General features: G+C 40.8%; 1 protein-coding gene across 1 annotated transcript in view; it reads left to right on the plus strand.

Moving 5' to 3' along the window:
* The window catches only part of ZSWIM8 (zinc finger, SWIM-type containing 8), a 71,032-nt gene that overhangs the window by 36,974 nt on the left and 18,117 nt on the right, over positions 1–15,941 (plus strand). The window contains 9 exon segments of the mRNA XM_009322481.1: positions 2,598–2,770; positions 4,549–4,656; positions 7,491–7,572; positions 8,844–8,964; positions 9,324–9,525; positions 10,402–10,577; positions 13,010–14,018; positions 14,834–14,965; positions 15,901–15,939. Coding sequence (XP_009320756.1) covers positions 2,598–2,770; positions 4,549–4,656; positions 7,491–7,572; positions 8,844–8,964; positions 9,324–9,525; positions 10,402–10,577; positions 13,010–14,018; positions 14,834–14,965; positions 15,901–15,939 — 2,042 coding nt within the window.

Genomic DNA, 15,941 nt, shown 5'->3' on the forward strand with positions numbered 1-15,941 from the left:
CCCGACACATCCTCTGAAGCATTGGTGCTGGCTGCTTGACATATTTGTTCTGTGCATGAGTAGTAAATCTGGTGCTCCTAAGAAGTGTAAGATGCACTTTCTGTGTAGAAAGCCTAAGTGCTTTCATAGAAGCACTAAGCTTGCTCTGTGCCCACAGTGCATTTAAGAAGAATGGTAGCCAGGGGAGTGAGACTCCTGGCAGAGCAATTCCTCTGGCCTGCAGCTCATTCTTGAGGTCTCCTGGGGCTGGAGCTTGCCAAGAATAGGGTATAGATCTTAGTTTTTTTTCTGGTGGGCTGCATGCAGTTGCAGAATGAATGCTGCTGGTACATGCAGACATGTTTTTGTAATGAAGTGTTAGGTCTCCATGAGGTGGCCAGGTCACTCAGGTGTGCAGTAGATGTGATTCTTGTCTTCACATTTAAGCAGGAGGGTAAGAGCTGTGGTTTGCAGAAGACAATAGTTGCACTTTGACTGTAAACAAGTATGATTTGATGACCATTTCTTTAAGCAGTAGTGTTGGGCTAAGCACTCCAGAAAGGTCCCCCTCATAGTCACCTTTACAGTCCCTTCAGGCTCAGACTTTTGTAAGCTGCACAGTGAACTGGACTGTGGTATTTTTCCTGGTAAAAGTAACCATTAATTTAATCCAGAATTTTTTCCTGGTATGGTTTCCTGTGCCATCCCACAAACAGTTGCTCAGTACAGCAAGACTGGTGGTGCAAAAGAATTGGACAGAGCTGCTTGAATTAGCACTGCCAGTGGCAGACATGTTCATCAAGCTACAATTTGAGTTGAAGCTTGTGATATGTCATGCTGAAGCCCTTAAATTTTCTTTGTCTCTTTTTATAACTGTTCTTCACTCTTTGCATTTAATCAGTTAACTGTCTTCATATACAAATAAAAATTTAATGGTAGGAGCTTGATAAGAGTGTATAGCTGTGACCCATTCTTCTCTAACACCTTTCGAATACTTTTTGTTCTCAGTGAAACAGAATTTCTGCAGTTCCAATTTGTGAAATGCTTAATTTGCTTTTGTGAAAATTAGGCCATTTTGGCATTAGTCTGAGATGCTTCTAGTATTACAGAAGGACTAGCTGAACTGTTTGGGTTGTATTATCCAAGTGTGGAACATAAATTAGAGCTGTAGCTAGTAATAAGTAGTGCAGTAATTTTGCGGTGCATGTCTTCTTTTGTTTTGATTCTGTTCCAATTGCTAAAATGGCTGAAGAATTTGGGTGGCATTATGTGTACTAATCAAAATAATCACCCACATGAGGAAGAGGATTTGAGTTCTGGTGAACAGGAGAAATAGAAAGGTTAAGCAAGGTAACAGCAAGTTTGTATTGGCACAGAGATTATATTTTGAGGAAGAAGTAGTGCACGTTGTTTTAAATGGGATTTAGTAGGTCACGTGCACTCCTGAACACCATCGTTATTATAATCTCACAATACCATAATAAAAACTTAGTAGTGTGGATTTATAATGTAATTCCCTGTGCTGATGATGGAGAAACTATTTCAGTCATCTGCCCCAAGCCATATTTTTTCACTTAAGGTAGATTGTTGGACTGAATTTTGGTTATGGCTTTGATACCCTTGGTGCTTTCTGTGCTTCATTGAAACTGAATTTGAGACTAGCAAAAAGGCTCTGAGGCTGATGCTTATTGCTGTAGAGGATGATTAACTGGTGATAGGGACCTTCAAGACAAGTAGAAGATTCATGCTCCTGATGGCCTTTTCCTGCTCGTAATATGTGTGCCTCTGGATAACCATTATCTGTAGAGGAAGCTGCATTATGACTACAACTGGTATGCATTGTACGTGAGTTTACACAAAGCCAAGCCTCATTAAAGTTCTTTGTCATCCTGCCTGAGATGAGATTCATAATTTATTTGTTTGATCACAGATTAATGGGGCTGGATTCATTCAAGTGTTATTGCTGAAATTTCCCTTTTCCATTGATTTTAGTCTTAAGCAAGAGGGGTTTTTTGTTTTCCGAGTACGTGGTTTAAAAAAAAATGGGATATTCGCAATATTGCAAGGAGGTACATGATTTATGAGAAATGGGTAGCTTCTGAAGCCACAAAGTGAAAGTAAGTGTTCAGGTGTAAGTGCTGCCTTCTTTAGTTCACTGTAAAATTGTGAAAATTGACTGACTTGGAAGTAACTCTGAAGAAGTCACCTAGCCTGTTCTGCACTGTTGCCAGAGTTAATTAACATAGAAATGATGCCTAAAATATGTATAGCCTAGCTTTGACCCTGTGATCAAAAAACCCCACACTTTTCAGTGATGGCTTTATCCAGTTCCTTTCTTTGTTAAATATTAATATAAATAAATATATAAATAAATAAATGTATTAAAAGCTGGTATTTTTGAACCTCATAACATGTTATGCCTCTCTGCTAATATTCTGCTGTAGCTGATTGGGAAGAAACAAGTGCCGGAGATTCTAGATCCGTGTCCATCCCTATATGGATGTTGTTGCTAGACACGTTGTTTCGCCGTTTAAATGGCACACACCTAAATTTCTGTGCTAGCTGAATCTGTCTCCCAAGAACTGGAAGAGTAACTTTGGACTTTTGAATTTTAACAGGTTTCCATCTGAGCGCCACTGTGGTACCCCCACAGATGGTGCCACCCAAAGGTGCGTACAACGTGGCGGTGATGTTTGATCGATGCAGGATCACGTCATGCAGCTGTACCTGCGGAGCTGGGGCAAAGTGGTGTGCTCACGTCGTGGCGCTCTGCCTCTTCCGGATACACAATGTAGGCCTTTAAATACAGTTCTGCTCTCCCCTAGGCATCTTCTCTGAGTCTCTCCTCATTACAGTTTTATGCAACATGCACTCTCTTTAGGGAAATTGTTCTTGGCACTCCTTTTGGTTACAGATTGTGCAAATGTGTGCTCACAGTTGCAGTCTGCAGAGTGAATTGTCTGAGGCTCTTAACTGCAGAATGTCCTTTAATAATGTGTGAATTGCTAAGGGTAGATACAGAGTCCTTTTTGGCCCCTTCCTGTTTCTCATTTAAATGCTAGAATTACTCATTCTTTCTTCAGTTCTGCAGGGAGTGAAAGGTCACCAGTAGTTAGTCTTTTATTAAAAGTCTTTGTAAATATGGGATTTGAAAGCTCTTTCTTTCGGTTGTTTGATCATTCAGAGTGCAGAAGGAAAGTAATTTTGATCACTGTTGGCCTTTATGTTCACCAGTTCATTTTGTCGCATACTGAGGCAGATAAGTGTCATTTTGACTTGTAGATTTCAAACAGTCAGCTAAGTTTATGTTTTTCTTTGGCTGCTTGTATTCTGTGTGGCCTTGTATAGAGTGAAAAGTAGGCGTTTCTTATCCCAACAAGCTCCAGGTGAAAATGTGTAGAATCAACATAAAATACACAAGTTGAGGGTTCAGTCTTGCATACAGATTAATTTCCTCATTCTTTGGGAAGTTGAGAAATACATCTTAAGGAAGGATTAAGCTTGGATGATTGAAAGGAACAGAAGATTTTCTGCTGTCGCAGAACATTTTATAGCTAACATGCTTATGATCAACTCCAGATTCTTAAATAAGTGCTAATAACCTGCTGAAGCTTGTTAATATTTCACAATGGACAATTGTAATAGGCTTAAATTGATACTCTTGTGAAATCATTGGAATATTGGTATACTTCCTGTATTTAGGACTGGAGAGTTGGCAAAAAAATGGGTTCTGCTTTGAATTATTTGTTCCAGTTTTAAAAGGTGGGTATGGAGAGTGAGGATAGGAAACAAATTTTCATTTATATTATTTACACTCAGAAAGTTTGGACCCTGTGTAAGATAAAAATCATTCTTTTTCCCTCCAATCCTTTCTTCTACCTGAAAAATGATAGTGAAAGGATTTTCAGTGTTTGTATATACTGACTGCTGACACTAGCAAGTTACAAGACAAGGTACATTGCTTTATGTAGACAAATCAATATAAGAAGCATCTTTATTATCAAACTGCTCTTGCCTGTTTCCAGGTTAAATTTTAGGTAGGTGCCATTTGGGCATTTTTTATTCTGTGAAGTTAAAAAGCTTAAGAAACTAGTGGTGTGGTTTTTTATCATCTAAGTTGTTCTAAGATATGGAAAGAGACTGATTTTAAGATTGAAGAAAAAACCTCTAATGAGATAAATGAGGTGGTTGGGATTCTGTGAAACAGCCCCCCACAGAGCTGGCTGGTTTGCCAGAAGCTTAAAGAATAATGTCCTGTTTTAGAGGTTTGTTTGTGAAATCTCTGCCAGTATTTGTGCAATTGCTAGCAACAACAGATCTTAAGCACAGCTGTTAAAGCAGTTTCCTTGAAAAGAAACTCTTAAAAACAGTTTTTATAAAGCCTAGACAGCTTATTTGCATCTTATCTTCAACACACCACATAATTACAGAAAAAAAAATTGTCCATCAAGACCAAGCATGATATGCATCAGCATAGCCACTGTTCGTGACACTTCATCCATTCAGTGGACACAGCTTCATTAAGTCTGACCTGTTAATGGCAGTTTATATCTCCTTTTCTTTCTTCAGGCATCTGCGGTGTGCTTACGAGCACCTGTTTCTGAGTCCTTGTCTCGGCTACAAAGAGACCAATTGCAAAAATTTGCTCAGTACCTGATCAGTGAACTTCCACAACAGGTAAATGGGGACAATCGATAGGACTGACTTTTTGTTAAATTCAGTTATCTTTATTCTGGGTGAATTTATATGGGTTTTTTTGTTGCAAGATAGCCAGTTATGCTATTTGATTGTGGGTTGCTGGGAAGGCTTTCAGTTCTTGCCCTTTTCAGGTTTGCCATTCTATTATTTGACAATTGTCTATTGCAAAGTAAAAGATTAGAAGTGTCTTAAAAGGAGAAAGAAGAGTGGTGGCTATTCATATTAGCATGAATATGCGCTTAGCTTGTGGAACATCAAACACAATAAAATAAATCCATGGTGGTGAAAAACTTAGGTCAGAACAAATCAGGTTGCTGCTTTTTTGTGTGATTGGTTAGTTAAGTGGAGAAGACTACCCAGGGGCTGTGTTGCGTATGCCTTAGGTGGGCCCTTCCTAATGCACCCAGCTGGTGACCTTTTGACTTCCCGCAGTGCAGCTTCTTGGTGATTCATAAGAATCATTTGGGTTATGGAAAGTAATGGATATGAAATTCTGTTAGTCAAAGGCAAAATCTGCTCTCTTATTCCTTTAATATCTATGTTGTTCAAGGTCAGGTCATTTATATCATCTGCCTAAAATGCTTGCACAAAATACACAAGAATACCTAAGTGATTGTGAAATGTTTGCTTTAAAAATATAAGGGCTTGGCAACTTTTTTATGCTGGTTCAACCAAAGGAGATTGAAAAAAACTGACCTGCATGGGTATCTGTCATGTTTCAGTAGTGTGTGCATGTCTTAAGTAGGAGTTAGATTACTGTCAGCGTGTGCCTAAAATTCATATCATGGTGCTGTGCTTGGGACACTAAGATATTCTATTGCTAAAACGTCCTCTAAATTTCCTACAGAAATACTAATCTTCTTATGAGAGGAAATAGAGGAATCATATCATATGAAAGTGATAGAAAAATACTGCTTTTTTGTTGCTGAGAGTTCAGCATCAATAGCGTGTGCTTCTTGCTGCATTACGAAACAGACAAAGCTTTTCTTCTCTCCTTAAGGACTCAGAGCTTTATGTCGCATAGTCTGGTGCTTAATAAAGGAGGGTTTTGAAAGGCTAGCAGTGGCATGGTGGTTGTTTTCTGAATGGCATGTGAGTTGTTTGCTTTCAAATATTCTGTGTCTGCTCCTTTTTGCAGGGTTGCATTATTTCTCCTTCGGTCATGTGTACCAGCTGTGCGCCCAGGAACATCTGGATTATTTAATTTAATTATTACTATCTTGCCAGATAATCTGATGGATGCTGCCCAACAGAAAAGTTTGGGGTTTATTGGCAGATGCATCTTAACCTGAGTTGCGTAATTCCCGTGAAAAAGGCGAGGCACACCCCAAACTCTTCTAACAGTCTCATTCCCGGTCTTCGAGATTTCTGAGAGGAGATAGATACTCTGATACCTTGGGACCCCATATTTTGACTACATGATGTAGAATTAGAGTAGGCTGTACATGATTCTATTTTATCCTTATTTCCAGCTTGTGAATTAAATTATGGTACAGTAATATAATGCTGAATTACTTTCAATTGTAAAGGGAAGGTGGTCTGTAGGAATGCAGCTAGATAAGGAGATGTTTTTCAAAATCTCTGTAGAAAGTGTTTTCCGTATCTATGAAAATGTCAGTGATTCTGAGCAGCTGGAACTTATTACCCAGTTCTTCTCCCAAGAGCTATTTCCCTTCATGAAGCCAGTACTCCTATTCCAATTAAATATTAATATCTTGGCAAAAATGCCTGAAGGAGAGTCACTGCAGGTCCCTGATACTTCAATCTTAAGGTGTGATGTTGCCTAGACCTGTGACTTTTCTGTTTCATGGTGACTTACAATACATAGCAGTGGAAAAAGGTACAAGAATAGCTTAATGCTGAGTTTGTTCCTTCAGGTGACTCAAATGCAAAATATCCTTCTGAAGCATTGTTTTTCTTCCATCTGTTTGAGATGGGTCTGTATTATTTGCAAATATAGGTGTACTGAATGTGCCTTGCTTTACAGTAAGTGTGATCTTTAACCTCAGCTGTTGTGCGGAGGGAGGTGGAGGGATATCAATCAGATGTTCCGCTGCAAGTCATTTAAATCCTAACTATATGCCTAGCCTGTTGTAAGCATGCATGCTAAAGGCTAAATGGATCTGCGGTTTTAGCCCAGACTTAGTTGGGGAAAAAACACATTCTGCTATGCATTTTTCTTTCAAAAAGAGCACGTTAAGGGTATATCTACTTAGGATTTTGCAGTCAGGTGTGAACCTTTCCTGCTTATGCTCTGAACTGTCCAGAAGCTATGATTGCATTGGTTTAGTGCTGAAATTGCATTAGTTTACTACTGAGTCTGAGTTAATGTATATATGGTCTCTTTGCTAACAGGATGGTAAATAAGCTAAAGTCTGCCCAAAAAGTTATGTATAGATGTAATTTATAGTTTGCTCCTCTGTTCCCATTAGCTTGGGTTTTAGAGAAATGATTTAGGAACAAGAAATAAAGAACATTCAAAGTGCAGGAAAACGGTGACCTTGACTGCAGTCACTATCTCTCAAAATTAGCTGCAGTATCACTCTCTGGGCTCCAACTCCTCAAGAAATGAGAAGGGAGCTAGTAACCTATGATGCTTTTGTTTACTTCTTAGGGTGTGAATGTAGGAAGTAAGCCTTGGATGTAAGTTTGCTTTGAGAAAAGGAGAGGAGAAAGTGTAACAGCTGGTTTGCTCTTGTATAATCTTTAGCACCCTCTATAGTCCTTTCTGAAAATATGACTGTGTGTATTTGATATTTCTGGAATTATGAGAGTGCTTCAATCAATATTGAAAGTTTGCTTCATGGTTTCAGATTCTTCCAACTGCTCAGCGCTTGCTGGATGAGCTGTTATCTTCTCAGTCTACTGCCATCAACACAGTGTGTGGAGCCCCAGGTAGCCTTGATATATCTTATTTCAGTAATCTGTGTCACAGATAGTGGATATATTTCCATTGTGTTGAGTTTCTGAACTGGTCTGTTACCATGTAGCTGGGATTGCAGGTGGAGGTCAAGGAAAAGGGGTAGGTACAGGCACTCGCGTGTGTATATGGCACAGCAGCAGGCACTTGCTGGTGTAATGGACGCCTCAGAGTGTATGCAGAGGAAGGGAGCATCAGGCAACGCACCTTTCTAACAAAAGATTTTTCTTTTTAAGTTGGTGTTAATTCCTGGAAATGTTGATTGGAGGGGACCTCTCCAACCTCCTGCTTGAAACAGGACTGTTTGCAACACTAGATTGGGTTAGCTGTGGCTTGGGCTAGCTTAGCCAAGTCTTGGTTACCAGAGACGTTACAGAGTATTCCTGTTTTAGTGCTGCATTACCCTTTTGGTCAATAATTTTTTCCTAATGGCCAATATGAATACCCTTTTTTATCATCTACTACTACCAAAAAGAGTTTGTCTGCATTGTGTTTGTGATTCCAAGTAGTTGTAGGCTGTTAATGATGACCCCTCACCCTCTCCTTTTTAGGTGAAAATAGCCCATCTTCCTCAATCTCACCTCGTAGGTCATGTGCTCCATGCCCCCAACTATCTTGATACCTTTCTACCATATCTTCTCTGGTTTCTCAGTATCATTTCCTGGTCTGGGGGACCCAAAACTGGATACAATATTCCAGGTGTAACTTTACCAATGCCAGGTAGAGGGGGATAAAATAAGTTCCTTAAATCTGCTAGCTGTGCTTTTCTTAATATAGCCCAGTTTGCAGGTTTGGTTTTTTGTTTTGTGTTTTCAGTGAAAGTTTGCCATTGGTTTATGTTCAGCTTGGCATCCACTATAATCACGAAACCCTATCAGCTACTCAGCCATTTGGTTTTCAGTCTGTACTGATGCATGGGGTTTTCTGTCCCAGGTACAGAAGTTCACATTTTTCCTCACTGAACTTCATGAGGTTTCTGTTGGCACAGTCCTTGAATTTCTCCTGGTCCCACTGGTTGTAGTGCTGCCATTCAACATGCCAGCCATGTCTCCCAGTTTAGTGTTATCAGTGGTTAAGGTAATGTTACGATAACACGTTGAGATAGTTCTGAATAGTGAGTTCTGCAATGGGTGAAATAAACTGAGTAATACTGCCTGTGTGCTCCCTATAATCGCTGTGGTTGGGCACACAGAGGAAATATACCTTCAAAGCCTGCAGACTGTATATGTGTTACTCTTTTGTCAAGATCCCACTGCTGGACCCTCTGCATCAGATCAAAGCACCTGGTACTTAGATGAATCTACTCTGAGTGACAACATAAAGAAAACCCTTCATAAATTCTGTGGACCCTCCCCTGTTGTTTTCAGGTAAACTGTTTCCCATTGAAGGGAAAATGTGATATTCATGTAATCTGTAAGCTCATTCACTGTGTAGCCTGTACCCTTATGTGATGCTGTGGACTGAAGGATGCGTAGTTTCGTGGTCACACTTCTAGACTCTATTTTCGCATAGCTTGTCCAATGTTATTTCAGTAGAGCACACTGTATTTGCACAATACCTTGCTTGTGTGGTATTCTCAGTCTCGTTATGCATCCTGCCTTAGGTTATGCATGTCTGTCCCATTTAAGGTGCAAATATACTTCTGGATGTAGAATATACTCAGGATTTTGTATAGCTATGCTTGATTTAATTTTTTCTCATCCCTGCTCTTCTGTTTTATCTACAGTGATGTGAATTCAATGTATCTCTCTTCCACGGAGCCACCAGCTGCTGCTGAGTGGGCCTGTCTCCTGCGTCCCTTGCGAGGAAGAGAGCCTGAAGGAATCTGGAACCTGCTTTCCATTGTGCGGGAGATGTTTAAGAGACGGGATAGCAATGCAGCTCCTTTGCTGGAGATTCTGACTGACCAGTGTCTCAACTATGAGCAGGTATTAAAATCTCTTTGCTCTGGGGGAGAAAATTCTGGGGATCCAGGCTGAGCCACTGACTGGTGCCATGTGCCTGTACAATCCATAGCTGAATAAATTTTTTTAACCGTCTGTATGCATTATGGGCATGTGCTTCTCTATGCTAAAATGATGTTACAGTTTGCTCTTGTGCTGATTTGGTGATGTCCTGGTAACACTATATCCCCAAAATACCTCAGTCCTTTTAACATGAATATATGGAGTCTGAAGTCTTGTTCAACATATTTGATTTGATTTCTGCCCAGTGAAGGTGATTTATTTTAATGGTTTTTTTCTAAACAAAGTACATGACATATGAGCTGTCATTTTGATAAAAACTAAAGATATATGTTGGGTGCTAGAATCTCAGATTCTTTTGTTATTTTTGTAGAAGATATCTCTTGATGGGTTTAAGTAATAAATTTTTTGATATTTTTTTAAATAATGTTAGGAAAAAGGTTTCCTTTGACAGTTCAGGACACTGATCTCATTCTGTAATATAAATTGCAGTGTAAGTTTCCTTATTGCTCTATCACATACCTCAACTTTGAGCAGGGGAAAGAAAATGCTTCATTTATCACATTTGTTCACTTTATCCCTCCAGGTGTGAAGGCCTCTAGTAAGAGAACCTCCTGTGAGTGTTTTGTTCTGTGGGCATGTGCCTTCTCATCAGAGAAATTTTGAGAGGCCCTTAGTTCTCACAAACCAATACTACTTTAATGCTCATAGTTATTTTGGAGTCAGATGAAAACATGGTTCTAGCTACAGATCCCGTTTCCTTGTGGTTATGAGGATAAGTGAGAGCAGGAGACGAGACGTTGGCCACAACACAGCTCCACTGAACATTTTCTTCTGCAGATAACCGGGTGGTGGTACAGTGTGCGAACATCTGCATCACACAGCAGTGCTAGCGGGCACACAGGACGCAGCAATGGCCAGTCAGAAGTAGCTGCTCATGCCTGTGCAAGTATGTGCGATGAGATGGTGGTTCTTTGGAGGCTGGCTGTCCTTGATCCAACTATTAGTCCACAGAGGTGAGCACCAGAATCAGATCCAGTCCCTCATTTATTTCTGTGATATTCAAGCACACTCAAGAGTTTCTTCCTGTAGATGTCTTGTGTTTGTATCATTACCTCGTTACCTATTCAACCATTAGTCCTTCTGGACTATGTGCTATGTAAGGTTCAAGAGCACTATAATTACTTTAGATTTTAATTGCTATTGCTGCTCACTTTTAGCAGCATCATGTAGTGTGAATAATTTGTTTTCTGAGAGCTCTCTTTTACGTATGAGTGTAATTCTGCATTTCAGTGTCCTAGTGGAGAACATTTCATTGAATGATAACACTGGCTACCAATAAATTTTAATGCTTTCTAAATTTAACTGTTCAGCAGTTTAATGGATTTCTGTTTAGCCCGATCATTGACTGTTGTCTATTTCAAGCTGAACCATTTCTTGCTTTCTGTGCTCTTAGGGAGTTTATTCTCTGCAGTGTATTGGTAAACAGTGTCACTGGTGTATGATTTTCAGTCAGTGTTTTCAATTGTCTGAGGAAAAATTGTGAGGCTTCTGCAGGTTTCTAAACCATATTGTGCCTTCGTAAATCACTGCCATCTTTATTTAGCACTAGTTGAATAGCAGTGGTGGTACTGAGGACTTGTGTTGAGATACTGTGGTTGACATTGCAATAACTTGTTTTGTATATCTAGTCTACAAAGTGTGTTGTGTAAAATGTACTGAATTAGTTTAATGTGCTATAAGTGCTCAGAAAAAGTTTTTTAGAACAAATGAAAACAGGATGGTATTTTTCATACAGTTACACATTAACAGGATTTGCTTTCTGTGAATTGTTGTGTAACATTAATAAAATGCCCTATCTATGTCAGGTACATCAGGGACACTAAAATGGATGCAGTTTCTGTCTTGTACAGTTTACAATATGAAGTAGCTAAATATAGGAGATGAAGACAAATCAAAAACTGTAGGAAACAGGGAATGAGGCTTAAAACAAACACAAACATCAATCAGATCACTTAGAAAAACCATAAAGGTTTTGGCTTTTAATAAAGTATGAAGTTGTGCTATGTGTTCACGTTTGAGTGATTTGGCGCAGTTCAAATTTGCTCGGATCTCCTACTTGAGCTCATGCATAATTGAAATGCTCCTGCTTGATTACCTATTCTCTTGGCGCTTGAATAGTCACCAAGAAGAACCCTCTTCTACCCACCCTTGCTATTCTTTCCAGTGAATCACAAGGAGACTTGCTACCTCATTCCTAATTCATTGCCAGCTCTCATCCTTATGTTACCTTTCCTGAGTAGTTCCCCCTTCTTTTTCCTTCTGAAAATCCTCTCCTTGATTAAGCCCTACCAGTCTGCTCCCTCATTAATTAATTTCTTTAATGGACGAATAGAAGCAGTCCATTTTGGTTAGACCCTTCTGTCCTAATACCCTTTGCACCTAAATTGGGTCACCCTGTTTTGATTTGATTTTTTTATTCTTTTGCTTTTGATAGGAAATCTGAGAGGATTGAAGTGTTGGGCTTGTACCTCAGATCTCTGAAATCTGTGGCAGAAACAAGATGGCAGTTGATTGAGACACTTGGTGCAATTTCTAGAAATGTCTTTTCCTATTCTTGGATTAGATCACCCAAACGTGTAATCCACTTAGACTATGTTGCTCATATGCTTAGGCCCTACGTGAGATTTGGAGCTGGGAAATGCGGAAATACTTTGTCCTTCCCATGGTAATATGGGGCATGGGACTAACTGCTGTGTAATTTAAGTCTATATAACCTTACCAGCTTGCTTCTTCCTCAGAGTTATTTGAACATCAATTATTTTTGTCTTGCTTGTTCTGTGCCTATGGCTTGCAACAGTTTATTCTCCCGAGGACAGCCTGCTAAATCCTAAATTAAATTGTTGGGCTCTAGATAAGCATATCAGTGTAAAGAGATAAGTTCCTGGGAGGTAGATTAGGTGGTCCTGTCTGGCATTGTGCTTCCCTGGGTAGACTGTTTAGATTGTACTTGTGAACGTCTTGACTGGAGTTGTTCACAGGGCCGTTTCACAGCTGCTGCAAACTGTTTTATGAATGATTCCAAGAGCAGTTCCCCATGGCACTCTCTGGTCTCAGACTGCTGAGGCTCACATTGCTAATAACTTATCTGGGGCAGTTAAGCAAACAGGGCAGACAGTATTTCATTTTAAACTTTCCAGTTTGTATCGTGCTTTCATGTTGGTACTGTTCGCATTTTGTTTCTCTATCATGGGCCCGTCTAGGACTTGGTTGTTAATATACCTGTTTACTTTTTTTCAGCCTGTCTTCTTACTAATGCTGTCTATACTTAATTCAGCAGAAGATTTTTCTGACCAAATGGAGTAGGTGTTCTGTGGGTTAAGAGGTAGTTTGTCACAGGTGCGTTTTGTGTCTGCTTTCTAACCTGTCCTCTTACTTCTTCTCTTAGGCGCAGGGACCTTTGCTTACAGCTCAGACAGTGGCAGCTGAAAGTCATAGATAATGTTAAGAGGGGTCAGCACAAGAAATCGCTGGAGAAGCTCTTCCAGGGTTTCAAGCCAGCTGTGGAAGCCTGCTACTTCAACTGGGAGGAAGCTTATCCCATTCCTGGGATCACATATAGCAGCACTGACAAGAAGAACTCATTCTGTTGGGTAAAGGCCATCCAGCAGAGGAGCTGCCGGTTGCAGTGTGCAGAAACTGCCTGTGAGGCTGGTAGAATCCATGGACAGGAGCCCGGGGGAACATGTCTGCAGCCTGGGGACAGGCTGCGTCCCTCTCCCCAGGAGCCAGCAGTTCGTCCGAAGGAACTTACTGGAAAGCGGAAAGTTGTCTCTGAAACGCCGCAGAGGGTTCTGAGACGACTTTCAGCAGAAGGTGATAAAGCTGTGTATAAGACTGCGGTGGGCAAAGCAAAGTTGCCAGTGAGCAAAGGCTTGACCAGTAAACATAGTGGGAAACGCCGCATGAGCAGTGAAGACAGCTCTCTGGAGCCAGACTTGGCAGAGATGAGCCTGGATGACAGCAGCTTGGCTCTGGGGGCAGAAGCCAGCAACACATTTAGTTTTACAGAAAGCCCACTGAGCAGGAGCTACAGGGACACCTTTGAGGAGGATGGTGGGGTGTACTTCTCTGAGGGACCTGAGCCTAGTGTCAGGAGCAGTTCCATGGCCAAGAAATCGCCCAAGGATCCTATGGGGGAAATGGGTAGTGGTGATGACGACCTGCCTTCTGCAGATGAGAACAGTGGTGGTGTGAGCCTGAAGCCAGAAGAAGTGGGAGAGAATGGTGCAGCAGGGGGAGGGGATGATGGAGAAGAGGAAGACGATTACCAGGTATACTATCTGAATCCACAAGAGGTAGCCAAGGAAGATGATGACAAAGCTGAAGGGGGAAATGAAGAGGAGCAGGATATATTTGCTGGTATAAAGCCTCTGGAGCAGGAGAACCGGATGGAGGTGAGCTGAATCTAGTTCAAAACGCTGTTTTGCAGTTTTACATATTGTATACATCACGGTGTTGCCACCCTCCTAGCTGTCATACTTAACCTCGTATGTTGTTAAATCAAGTGCTTAACTATAATTTCGTCATAACCCATTGTATCATAAGGTATCTACAGTCTTAATGCAGTGGTATCACACGTGTCTGTTTCCCGCAAACTTGACTCCCTATTTCTGTGCTAACTTCAAGTGTGTCCCAGTTTTAGCTGGTCCCATCTCACACTCCCGGATTTACAAATGTAGGCAAAACAGTGTGTGCTTTTTTCGTAGTCTCACTCTTGGAAATGGCAAAATTGAGCTGAGATTAAAAATAAGTAAGACCAGGACATGCCCAGCAGGAAAAAATCTAAATCCAACCACGTAAGCAGAAATTCTCTGGAAAGCCACAGGCAATCTAAATAGACTGTGTCACATCCATGTAATACCCTCAAAATATGTTTAGAGCTTGCACCTATATGAGCAAGCAGCTGAAATGGAGATGCATGGAAATAGTTATAGTCAGTCAGTTTGGGTTTTAATTTTTTTTGAGTTATTCTCTGATCTTTTGTAGCACTTGGAGGGAGGATGGGACTTAATCATAGAAGAAAAGGCTTTTTAGCAGAGTGCTTAAAGGGATGGTGGTGGAGGTCCAGGCAAGGAGGACTCTGAGAACACCTGCTGCAGAAGTTAATTGTGAATTGTGTTTGTAGAGTCTTTAAGACAAGTGGTTTGAGCAGACTAGCTCCAGCCTGGTGCAGTGTGGTTTGAATATGACCATCTGTTCTTTCTTGCAGATCCTGTTTGCCTGTGCAGAGGCCCTGTATGCACATGGATACAGTAATGAAGCATGCCGCTTAACTGTAGAACTCGCCAGGGACCTACTGGCCAACCCTCCGGATCTCAAAGTGGAGCAGCCACCAACTAAGGTAGAGAGAGAGCTTGTCTAGTTTTGGGGGTAGAGGGTAAGTTAGAAGGAATATATGGGATGGATACAACAGCATTCCCAGGCATTTCTCATTTGCTGTGATTCAGGGCCCTTCATTGATGCTTCCTCTGGGTTGTACTTCTCTGGATGTCATTAATGTGCCTAATCACTGTGCGTGTGTGGGTGAATAAAAGGGAGAAAGAAAATGAGAGGTTTGGAGTCTTCAGAAACTCAAATTTATTTAAAAGCTTCTTCACTTCTCCTTATACTTCAGAGAGAAGCTTGGTTTGTCTGTTAAAAGCTGCAGCTCCTTTAGGAATCTATTTTAAATCTCATTGAACAAAACACCCTGTTTAACATCAGCTTCAAAGGATGTTTTGTTTAAGATACCTGCTACTGTGTGCTATGAGATTATAGAGCAGCCATAAGAAGTCTTGATTTCTGTGAAGCTCTGTGCAGATGACCTGCCTGTTTCTTGTGGTTCTCTCCAAAACCTTAGCCTCCTACTTCATAATGTGCACCACTGGAAATGTTAGAAGTTTTGCAGTTTCAGAATAGAGGGTTGGAGAGGAAAGAAATAAGCATAAACTTCTGGAAAATCACTTGTAGTGGCACTAAGCGGTGTTTGTTGTATGGAAGTGTTCCCTTGGAAGGGACAGGCATGCAACATCTGCCTGCACAGCATTAGTCCAATGGTGGACATATGTCTTATCAACAGGCCAGCTCTTCCACTGTGTTGTGCTGGGGTGAGATAGAGGAAGGAATGATGTTCATCAGTAACCACTGGGATTTGTGATTCCTCAGCAAAGGGAATAAAATTTAAGTGTGTTTTATTCTTTCTCCTGTCTACTGATTATTGCAAAGGGTAGGAAGACAAGCATAGAATCATTTAGGATGTTTAGGAAAGTGTCCTGTGACAAATTCCTCCTCAAACAGGGCAAAAAGAACAAGGTATCAACCAGCAAGCAGACCTGGAT

The sequence above is a fragment of the Pygoscelis adeliae genome, unplaced genomic scaffold (genome assembly GCF_000699105.1).
Source record: "Pygoscelis adeliae isolate BGI_AS28 unplaced genomic scaffold, ASM69910v1 Scaffold244, whole genome shotgun sequence".
Taxonomy (NCBI): Eukaryota; Metazoa; Chordata; class Aves; order Sphenisciformes; family Spheniscidae; genus Pygoscelis; species Pygoscelis adeliae.